This window comes from Indicator indicator, chromosome 11, assembly GCF_027791375.1.
Source record: "Indicator indicator isolate 239-I01 chromosome 11, UM_Iind_1.1, whole genome shotgun sequence".
Classification (NCBI taxonomy): domain Eukaryota; kingdom Metazoa; phylum Chordata; class Aves; order Piciformes; family Indicatoridae; genus Indicator; species Indicator indicator.
This window is the reverse complement of record NC_072020.1, coordinates 1,689,537-1,701,457: the sequence shown is the minus strand read 5'-3', so window position 1 is coordinate 1,701,457 and position 11,921 is coordinate 1,689,537. Positions and strand designations below refer to the sequence as shown.

Genomic DNA, 11,921 nt, shown 5'->3' with positions numbered 1-11,921 from the left:
AGCAGTGTATTTGCACTAGAGAATGATTACTACAGAATTACAAGGTTTTAATGAACTTTTAATCCTTTTATTGTGTCAGCTCTAGATGTGCTGGTAGCTAACGCTGCTGGTTTTCAGAATTGTATGTGGAACCTCCTTAAACTGGCTTCCTGTTGAGAGTGTTTAGATCAGATTTGGAAACCTTAAAGACACACAGCTTCATGCTTTTTATTCATTCCCATTTACTGATCTCACTCTAACAACATGGAGAACAGAGGCTTCTAAATCTAGACAGGCCCAATGGATTGCACATGGATCCTCATTTCATAAATCCTCAGAGATGTAGAAAGCCTAGATATGGCTAATTTTAGAAACAATTTGTACAGCCTACTCATCTGTTTCTCTTCCTTTTAGCCAACAAGAACTGACATGGCAAAATGAAAATGCCTACTGGAGCTGTGGGGGTTTGGTGACTAATGTGTTGCTTCTCTTTATTTGTTTAGAAAGTCTTCCTATATGGATCAGCCTTCTAGTGATGGTGAAACTGGAAGAAGACTACTCTAAGCAAACCCAGGATGAATCGAGGGCTAGGTGATGCAGAAAATGCTCACAGTAGCAGTGTGGAGTCCTGTCCTTCCTTACGGGATGTCCACTCCATCAACCCCACGCAGCTGGTGGCAAGGATTGAGTCCTATGAAGGCAGAGAGAAGAAAGGCATATCAGATGTCAGAAGGACTTTCTGTTTGTTTGTTACTTTTGATCTCTTATTCATAACCTTGCTGTGGATAATAGAATTAAATGTGAGTTATCTTTTGATTTATTCACTTCAGGAGTGGTTAATGAGTTGCTCTTTTCTATTCCAAATTATATGCTATTTGTATCTCTTTAAAGCAGCTTGTTACTTTTAAGCCTTCATGACCATAGTGTCTACTCAACTGCATCTCCTTTTAGTCATTAGTATACATGGTTTATTACCTTCTTATTATTAAACCTTTTGATGTTCCTGTAGTCTGTCAACCATGCTGAAGAAACAACTGGAAATCCAGTGACCTTTTCAGGCAGCAAGTAAACAAAAATGTTGCTGTACACCTTTGAAATCTTGCAAGTTTGAGTTTTACCAGGATTTGAGTGGTTGCCTTGTGAGTAACTCAGTCATATTTCACTGAGGGGTTAGTCCCTGCAAAGACTTCCAGTGCCCAAATCCTTTCTTTTACTGGGTATATTTTCTTTGAGGCAACCTTAACATGCTGTACCTTGCTAAAGAAAAGATCTGGAGTATAAATTCAGTTACTGTCTTGTTTCTTGTTTGCTAATGTAACTAAGCAGAGCTACTTCCGGGTGGCTTTATGATCAGCTGTTTTGATCCTTCTTACAAGACATAAAATGCTCAGACCTTACATTTAATAATTTCTTTTTCCTTCAACAACTTGTTTACTTTTGTTTTGGGCCAGTCTGAATGTAGCTCGCATAGGGCAAGTGATATTCCTAAATGTTTTGACTTTGAAAATTTATATAGTCATGAAAAATAAGGACACTGGTCTTGAAGTGGATATTTTTAACATGCATGTCCTTTGTACTTAGTTTAATGATCTTGTTGTACATCAGTGAGGAGCTCTTCATTTCACCCTTCAGATTTGTGTGTATTTTGGCTTTACTAACTTCTGTTCTAAAGCTCTGTGTATTGTTTCTTTGTAGGTTAAAGGAGGCATTGAGACTACCTTAGAGAAAGAAGTCCTACAATATGACTACTCTTCTTCATATTTTGATATATTTGTAAGTGTTCTTAAATAGAGAACAAACAAAACAGAAAGGAAGAAAAGGCAGCAAAAGGATAGTTTATCCACAATCTTCCTTCCAAAGGTGGTGCCTAGTTTGAGTTCAGGGAAAGTGGTGTTGGTCTTTTCTTGGTAATTTAAACCAGAAAGGCTCATGTCTGTTGTCACCCATGTAGAGGCTGCCCACTCCTGCTTTGGCAGCAGGCTCATGGAGCCTGTGGATAGAGATGCTTTGGCACACTTAAATTGTTTCTTCTGCTTTCATAGCTGCAGAAAAGCAGATGAGGAACTCAGTCAAGACTGTGAGACTGTTGTAACATAAAGATAATTCATTAAAGGAACAAGGCCAGTAGTGTTCCAGCTGAAAGCCTTGTTCACACTTTGCCCTGTATAGGTCATGTCTTTTGTAGATTTCAATGTTTTAGCTCAATCAATTTTTAAACTTTTCTTTAAACCCAGGTGATAGAAAGTGTGATTCTCCTTTACTATGTATAAGCACCTGAAGGACATGGGAGGAACTCTTCTGCAGTAGGAAGTTTCTCTGTCTTTCAGCATGGCCACAGCTCTGCATTTGCAATGTGTTTTGCACTGCATGGACCAAGTTACTGAACTTGAAGTGAAAGCTGTATGTTTATGGTTCTTCTAAAGAGCCCCATGCTTTTGCAGCCCCATTAATTCTACCAGTTTTTGTTTTCCTGGCAGAGATGGTTTGCTATGAATCATTTTATATTAGTGACTATATCCAGAATCCCTTTTTTGAAACTGATGTAAAAACCCATCCTTGTTTCTGCATTGAGCCATGTGCTATGTCAAATGGAATGGAGTACTGGGTGAAAAAATTTCTAAGCTAGTAAACTACTACTGCTTCTCCCTTTCTCTGTCACTGTTTTGCTGACAGGTCCCCCATGATATACCTTCATGTTACCTGTGAATGTTGGTGCTCTGGAAATCATTTTGCCCTGTAGTTGAACCAAGAGTTAAAATCATGTAATGCAAAATAATAGACTCTTATTCCCTGGGAAGTGACTAGGTCATTGAATTCCACAAAATTATTTGTGGGCTTATACAGGATTTCTTCTGTTTATGCTGCACATCCCTGAAATATATATTTGTATGAGATGAGAAGGGTTCATTATATCCCTGGCCATGTCTGTCCTTGATTTCTCTTCACTTTAAACATTTGTTTCACATTTTTCAGATCCTGAACACAACTTTTAAAACAAGTTGGAGACATCTATTATCAAAGACTAAACAGGGAAATTGAAGGTTAGGTTCCCTGACTCAGAAATCTTGGCTGTCTGCTATTTCATTACTGCAGTATATTTGGAATGGTTTCCTATTGCTGGCATCTCCATAAAGAGTGATTGATTGTTGCAGTGTTAATATTCCAATAAATACCACAAATTTAGTAAGCAGAAAATGGGGTTTAAAAATTCTTCCCATTTTCTGATTGCATCTGTGAAGTCTTTACAGTGTTTTATGACGTTCTTGCACAGTAGCACACCGCTAAGAACAGTGAGATGCACAGTGATGCTCAGGGCATTTGCTGGATTGACTGCATCTAGGTTTAACTGCTAGATGTCAGGCTGATGTAATGATCACAACCAGAATTGGTGTAACTTGTGGAATTGCACATGCCTGCCATATCCAAGCCTCTGTAGGCACCTGTGTGATGCCATTTGCTTTCCACATAGGAAATTACTTTGTTTTATAAGCACACATCCAAATTTCTCAGAACTTCGATCATCGTGTTTCAGGTTGTTTTGTAAGCAGTTAGCATTTTCAGTGAGCTGAGAATCTTGCAGTTCTTCTGTGTTCTGAATTAACCAACAAATATTTTTTTCCTCTCTCTATAGCTACTGGCAGTCTTTCGATTTAAGGTGTTAATACTTGCATATGCAATGTGCAGACTGCGCCATTGGTGGGCAATAGCTGTGAGTAGTAGCCAAGCGTAATGGAGTTTGAACTAGAATGGGTTGAAACAAGACAAAATTGAGATGCCTCTTAATGATTGTATGTTAAGAATCATCTTGATGCTATATATAAAAATTCACTGTATAGTACCAGATGAAAAATTTCTGTGCTGGGAGATTTTCAGCCTAAAAACAAGAATTGAATGGCACAGTGGGTGTGGTCCTTGTTAGTATGATGTTGATACACACTGAAGATTTATTTTGAATCCAGTATGGATGGCTAATTGTAACTGCTTGTTATCTGTGACCTGTTAATTGATGTTGGAAATATATTTGCATGTGAAACAGTGAACTGAATTGGAAAAGAAGAATTGGCATTATTGTACCAGAGATCCAACTGCCATTGACTCCCACATTCTTAGATTTTAAAGTTGTAGGTGCCACCCACTGAGCACTAGCACCTGTCTTGCTTCATGTTCCAATACAGAATGTTGAATACAACTGTCTTCTTAGAAATGAAGTTCTTGAGAACTGTAGGCAACCACAGTGGACAGAAGCAAATGTCTTTATTGCATCTGTACTGTCTGGTGGAGAAAGAGAGCAACACTTGATGACAAATTCATATTTCCACTGGTCAGTGCTTGAGATTGTCATCCAACAGGCGTTTTGCTGGCTGAGCACTTTGTAAATCTTAGACCTAGGTGCATGTAGAACATGTTTAGGTGTAACTTTCTTCAAGTGAGTAGCATGCAGTTTGTTCATTAGTATGAGTTAGCTGCCATGGTTGCTTTGAAATTTTGTTGTTAGCAGGGTGCAGGCATATACAGAATCCAAACTGCTGCTCTCTAAGTGCATGACTCTCTAGGTGTGTAGCTTCAGGGTATTTCTTCCAATGACATCTTCCCATTTGATGGAGTTTGTGAGATGGTGAGAGTGAACCCATCATGGCAGTAAACAAACAGATAAAGCTTCACTGAAGTTTTTGCAAAAGCCATCTGTCTTAAAGTTCTACCTGTGCTTACCAGAAGCTAGTTACGTCCTGCTATTAATTAAAGAATTGCTGGACCCAAATGTGAACAATACTTGTCCACTGGTTTTTTGGGTTTTTTCCCTTTTGTTCTGTAATTTGGATTTTTTTCCAGGTACTTTATTCTGCTTGGAGTACCTGATTAGACTTTCACAGTACCACTATGTGAATTAAAACATTCATTCAAGTTTACTCCTCCAAAGATTATTTTTTTCTGTTTGTTTTTTATTTGGATGGTAGTGAAAAGCATTTGGAGCAGTTGCTGTTTGCTTTTTCCAAAATACAGCGATACATTCTTTTATTTAAGGGACTTAGTGAATAAAATGCTGCATCTTCATTATCGATCACGATTTACAGAACTTTACAGAACTTTATAGATCACAAGTTATAGAACTCAGAATCCGTGCCTTTCTCTTGTGTCGAGATCATCATTTAGAGATGTTCATATTAGAAGTTATCTTTATTAAGGGGTTTTCTGTAGTAACACTTTAAGTTAAATGTATCCTGCTTGTGACCTTTTATTAATCTATGATCTTGCAGTTGTTGGTAAATATTTTAATTTGCAACTGATAGATAATGGCAGCAATGAGCAAGTGAATTCATTTATTAGTCTTAACTGTTCTTGCCCTGTCTCTTTCAGTTTACAACAGCAGTGACCAGTGCCTTTTTATTAGCAAAAGTAATTATTTCACAGGTATATATTCTCATCACATGTTTGTTTTACTTTGCTGTTTTTCTGAAAACAAGACTCTTCAGGCTAATTTCTATAATGTTGTGTGGTTTCTTGCCTTCAAGCTGTTCTCACAGGGTGCTTTTGGCTATGTGCTTCCCATCATATCCTTCATACTTGCCTGGATTGAAACGTGGTTCTTGGACTTTAAAGTGTTACCACAAGAAGCTGAAGAAGAGAACAGTAAGTTCTTGGTCCTTCCCCTCAGTCACTGCAGTTGGCAACATTTGATTCCATGTTATGTGGCAGAAGAAGGAGTCTTCCAGCTCCTCAAAATCTGAAGAGCTGTGGGAAGCATTTGGCATATCTTTTCCTTTTCTGAAGAGGATTATATGCTTTCAAATAAGTGGGTTTTCAGCTCATTTAAAGAGGCAAAGTTAAATGTTACAAGGGCCAGATCAGCAATTAGGGGAATGTATGTCATTTTGTATGCCTAAGACATGAAAATGTAACTGAGTTGGGCTGGTAGCATTTTATTTTCTGGGTGATGCATAGAATAAGTGTTTGGTTCTTGTTTACAGAAGAGTAGATACAATAACTCAATGTCACTGACTTCTTTTGAGGTGGAAAAGGGAAAGCAAAGGAGTATTGTGGAGAGGCTGCTTCGTGCACAGACAGAACGAGCCCAGAGCAAGTATGAATTTCAGCCTCTCTAAGATGAGGCAGCAGGTCATCTGACACTGGGTTCAACCAAATGGAGGGAACCCACTGGTTTAGTCAAAAGAGGATATTGCTTGAGTACACTTGCTTTTGCCTACAGAAAGGGAAACTTGCGGTAACTTTTTTTCCTTTGAGAGGGTGAAAGAGATGTCTCAATTAACAAATCTAACAAGTTCAGGGACTTTTGCATATTTTGTTTTATACTGACTATTCAACAGACAAAGAAAGTATCTGATGCATACACGTAAAATCAAGAATCTGTATTGCTAAATCTCTGTGGGATTCAGTGATGGTTTCTTCATTGTCCCTGAACTTCAGATGGCAATATATGGGCTTTTTTACTTGAACTCTACATAGCGAGATTTCACTGGAAAATGTGGCTTCAAAGCAATAAAATCAGACAAATGATAGGCACTCTTGGGTTGTGTTTTGTGGCTATACTTCTATAGTGCCTTATTTGCTTCGAAACCTGAGGCAGATAATGAAAGCAGATATCAAAAGGTTTTACTCTTTGACCAGATGTTTTTCTTTCCTATCTGTAGTGGGAGAGGAGGCTGACTTTTTATGTCTTATTCTTTTGTTGATTAAAACCCAACCAACCCCAAAAATGCTTCCACAGTAAATTTCTGCCTAATGCAACAGTGCTCAAGATTTAGAGGTGTTTATTTGTAAAAAAAAAAAAAAAAAAAAAAAAAAAAGAAAGAAAAAAAGGAAAAGGAAGAAAAAAGGGCAAAACTGTGGTTCCCCAGAAGAAGATTTCCAGTTCTGGAAATTTTCCTTCTGTGTGCAGGATTTAAAAGTAAAATCCAACCAGTATGTGTCTTGTAGTACCTTCTGACTTGTTAAGTATGAAGCCTGACCTTATTTTGGACAGAGTGGAAATAGAAGTAAGAGATGTCTCCTTTGGAGATTTTGACCTGTTTTCTAAAATAGATTGGTATGTAGGAATGGTAGTTTGAGTTGGAAAGTGATCTTTTTAATAACTGCTGTCAATCTTCATGTGACAGAGAGTGGAGGAGGGAAGTTCAGTAGCCATATGTTGACCTAAGAAACCATCCATGCCCTGTTTTCAGACCCATTGATGGCAGTAAGGATGAGATGAATTGGCTTCTCTCCCAGCCCCTTATGGTTTGGGGTTTTTTTGCCTTGTATTAAACACAGTAAAATAGCCCCCTGTCATTTCCAAATAATTTTCTTGATTTCAGATGAGGCTGAGCCCTGAGGAGTTGTTGAAGGTGTTGAGACAGATAGGTGAAAGCAAGCTGTTTACAAGGAGTCTCAGAGTGGTGAAGTAGGATTTTTTTTGGTTGTGTATCATAGCTCACTGATCATAAAAATCTGTTCCAGAGTTTCAGCTAGCCAGTGGATATTGATTAATTTACATATGGCATCCTAACCATGCAGTTAGGAAGGATTCCATAACCTCTGTTTTGCTAGAGTGTGTCTCCTTGCCTGCCTGAAGTTACACAGAAAGTGTGAATGTTAAATTTCGACAGTTTGTTTTTCATCCTGAGAACCTTATTTATAGAAGTCAGGTATTTGGAATGCTAATGTAATACATCAGTTCTTGAGCTTCTTCATCAGTACTTCACCTTTAAAATGCTATATGACAGCATTGAGGAGTTGGCTGGGTTTTTTGTTGTTCTTTTTTCTTTTTAGGATTTTTAATAGCACAGGATGCTTCTGAACGAGCAGCTCTTCTTCACTCAGGAGTCCTCTCTGATGGGCAGTTCTATTCTCCTCCTGAGTCTGTGGCAGGTACTTCTCTTTGCATAGTGAATGATTTTTAAAAATTATTTCATTTACATTAAAATCCTGCATACTTCACCTCCTTCAGAGAGTCAAGTGGGGGAAGGGTGAAAAAAATCTTGTCTTTTTAAATTAAAATTGTACTTTACCATCCAAAATTGAAGATTCCTTTCTATTCAGTAATTCAATTTAGTTACTACCTATCAGTACACATAGCTGAGAGGAGGCAGGGGATGAAGAGGAGAGAACTGGGCAGGAAAAGCTAGAGGGAGCTGCTTGGTTTCTGGCTTAGAATGAGACAATCTCCTGCCAGAGCACTAGGTACAGAAATTGTAAAGCAATATTTCTGACTGCTTTGAAAGCGTCTTCTGAAGTTACCTTCCAAAGGACAGGATGTAGCAAGTGGGAAAATCTGCTTGTAAGTGAGCAATGTGGAGTTGATTGTCCTGAGCATGTTGTAGTGAAAACTTGAACCAATTGCTAACTGATTCCATTGACAAGATTGGTATTCCAAGGATGATCCCAGTGATGGCTTTTGGGTTTGATCACAGTTACAAAAATCCTTCAACATGAAACAGCTGAAAAGATAGGAAATCTAACATAAAAAGTAACTTTTTATGGGAACTAGTTGCTTTGGACTGCCTTTTGATAAGCCATCACCACTGGTTGTCTACTTTTTTTATTTGGTTGGGTTTTTTTCTCTTCCTCTCAATTGATTTCTTGTCTTCCTTGTCAGGATCTGATGAAGAGTCTGAAGAAAAACAAGACAGTGAAAAACCAGTTGTATAGCAAATAGGAGAAAGCAGGTATGCTCCTTTCCATAGAACCTGAATATTCATAAAATATTTCTCTTCATAGTTCTCTTAGGACTTCATAATCCTTGAACCCCATCTGTCTGTTTTAGCAACCTTCAAGCAGGAGATCTTCCCCCAGGCTCTTGAGATCTTGTTGTTGGGGTGAGTTCTGGTTAACCTGGGTGTAGCAGTCTGAGTGCTCTGTTCTGGAGTACAGAGTAAAAGGCTGTAGTCAGGATTTATTTGTCTTTGCTCCAGGATTTGTTTGTTGGCTGTCCTGGAAAGGACAGCGGTGACTCAAATGTGTAATAGCTCGTTTTGGGGAAGTAGCAAGAGCTGTTTCTTTGGAGATGGTAATGCAAGAGTGCTAGGAAGAGATTTTCTTTAGGTTTAGGACAGATATACTCATCTTGAAGACTGCATGGGCAGGACTGCTTTCTTCTGTCTAATGCTACTAATGGGTTACATCACAGCATCTGCATCTTGAGATCCTTGTAGTGCACTTTGGTTAAATAGGAGATTTCTGTATTCTGGAAATCACTGCAGTTACTTTTGGAATTATCTTGCCTTGTGCTTTCCCTTCATCACACATGGCAAAGCTGAAGCTAGGGGAAGCATTATGTATTCTTAAGAAGCTGAAGCTTCTGAGCTGAAATCTTGCATGCCTGGAAGAGTAGATGACTTTTTCTTTTCAGCCTCCCTGTTTTCATTCTGCTCACTTGACTTGCATCTTCTTCATCATGACTTGTGTGATCTGTTACAGAAAGAAAATCTCTGAGGGAAGTTTTTTGGGTTCAGAAACTGGCATCAGAGTCTGTGGCTGACTCGCTGGTGGAGCTGCTGAGATGAGAATTTACTCATTAGAAAGTAAAGGGAACAGTTCTCATGTACTGTAATACCTCATAAAGATGTACCTTGTTGACATATGTATATTAGATTGCCTCCCAGGTGGTATGAAAATATTTGTCCATGATGTATTTTATTATTCAGTGATTCCTGAAGTTGGTCTTCTAATGACTAGGTAATTACTGAAAGTGTTGTCTTGTGTACCTAATCAAGAGACTGCTAATATAATGAAGTAAAACTTCTCTGTGGTGGAAGTATATTTAATGATTGTTGGGACTCACTAGGTAAAACTATTTTATGTTGTTGCAAATTTGTCATTAGTTTTTATGTTTACTTTTTTTAACTCCATCCATTTTCTTTTTTAATGGTTATGTTCACTTTCTAAAATAAAAATGTTAAAACATGGGTAATGCATTATGATAATGTGTTGCTTTATTTTGACTGGAAGTCCACATGGACCTCTCATTTATGTCTTGTGGGGTAATAAGGACTCCAGTTGGCACAGAGTTTATTCTAAGTGGGTTATAGTGCTGTTTGGCTGCATGTAGGGATGCAGTGGTAGTGCAACATCATGTCACAGGATCATAGAATGGTTTAGGTTGGAAGGGACCTCTAATGGCCATTTAGTCCAACCCCCTCAGCAGTCAGCAGGGACATCCTCAACTAGATCAGGTTACCCAGAGCCCTGTTGAGCATCACCTTGAGTATTTCCAGAGATGGGGCCTCAACCACCTCTCTGGGCAACTTGTCGTTGTTGCATGTCTGATATCAAAAGGATGCAAGGAACTTTTGGAAGTAACCTAGTTCCCACTCCTGTACTGATGGTGGTATTCAGGTTCAAGGAGAAATCTGGGGTAAGGGAGCCATTGCAAACACTAGTGTTACCCCAGTGGTGAAAGGAAGGTAGTTGTTCAATTTAGGTGTGCAACTGTAAGATACGTATTTCCAGATACTGATCTTAAGTGTTAACAGATGCTTGAGCAAAGAAATTTTAGGTATCACCCAGTTCCTACCTAAAGAGGAAGGTTGTTGCTTTCTTTATAGAGCCATTAGGGTTTGTCAGCCACCTGCAGAGCAAGTACTGATCTATTCCCCACATTATGTGTACGCACTACAATGCAAGGAGAAAACAGGATGGGCTGTGGTCTGCCTCTTCCAATCACAGCTTCTCCTTGAAGCAGAAGTGAACTGTTGCAGTTTGCAGGATTTTTCCACTAAAAGCACAAACCAAAAGCCACTTCTCAGAGCATTAACCTTTGTTCAGTGCTGATTAGGGCTGCATGGATGCAGCATTTCCTTTCTCTTTCCAGGCTTTGGGTCCAAAACCTGGCAAGTAGGCTGGGAGATGGTTTAGTGCCAGTGAGCTTGAGTCATGATCGCCTGCTTAGGTGTCCTGTTGTTAGTGTTGAGGCTACAGCACCAAATAAAACTATCCTAGGGGCAGTGCAATGGGGCAAGGAAGAGATGGAGAGGAACATGATGCTATTGAAGTCTGCAAGAGCTACCTTCAAGATGTTTTGAGAATACCTTCACAGCTATTCTATTTCACTTCAGTTGCTATCAAGCCTTAAGGGTCAAGTCATCACCTGCCTTTTTGCTTCAAGTGACAGTTGTGTAAATAAGTGTATGGTGAAAGATTAGGCAGTCTGTCTTCCTAAGCATCTTCTCAAGGATGTTTTTCCTTTCCTCAGGACAAAGACATCACCAGACATATTTTGACCAGCTTCTCCTAGAAAATGCTGCCTGCTTTTGTTTCTAGCACAAATGAGATGGTTTATGTAAAAGTCAGTGGTACTGGAATGATCACTTGGCGTGACATTCTGACAGCAAGCTGGCTTGCCTTGTACTTAAACTAGCCCTGAAGTGGTCAGCCTTATCCATGTACCCCAGACATGCACTGTCTCCAATCTGTCCCTCTGGGACAGTACTCTTAACTGCAGCTCTCCTTTGAAATGAATGTCATGAGTCCATGCTCATTTGCTGTCTGTCAGAGGAATCCTGGTTCATTTTCAGACTCCTTGATGAGAAGGGAAGGGATTTGCCACATTTCAGCAAAGAGTCTGCAATATCACAAGACTGGCACCTGCAGTAACAGTATTTGAAGTGCTTTGCATGTATTTTCACATTGCAGGTACTGTCACACAATAGTTCTTAAAAGGAGTTAGCTTGCTTCTTGAAAGCACTGAGTAAAACCCTCACATTTCAATTAAGTTCTGTCCCTTTTTGCAATTACTTAATCCAGTTAATATTCTCCAGTAGAACTTGTGTTTTGTTACCTTAGTGCTCAATAGTGAAGCTCAAAGCATTAGTAGAGATTTTATTTTAGGAACTTCAGCTGGGTTTAGACATAGCTAAGACAATTTATTCTTTGATCAAAAGGAAAAACAGACCACTTGCTCTCCCTCTTTGCTGCATCAGGATTGCAGCTTTATCCTTCACTCAGTGAAA

The 11,921-nt window shown here is 39.0% G+C and overlaps 1 protein-coding gene across 1 annotated transcript; it reads left to right on the top strand.

The window, feature by feature from the left end:
• Positions 1-536: 536 nt before the first annotated feature.
• Positions 537-8,754, top strand: STARD3NL (STARD3 N-terminal like). The gene is made up of 8 exons (XM_054384911.1): positions 537-779; positions 1,675-1,752; positions 3,611-3,688; positions 5,335-5,388; positions 5,490-5,607; positions 7,744-7,842; positions 8,570-8,639; positions 8,738-8,754. Exons 1-7 carry the CDS (start codon positions 555-557, stop codon positions 8,620-8,622), a joined length of 705 nt encoding a protein of 234 aa, XP_054240886.1. The 5' UTR covers positions 537-554; the 3' UTR covers positions 8,623-8,639; positions 8,738-8,754.
• The last annotated feature ends 3,167 nt before the right edge of the window (positions 8,755-11,921 follow it).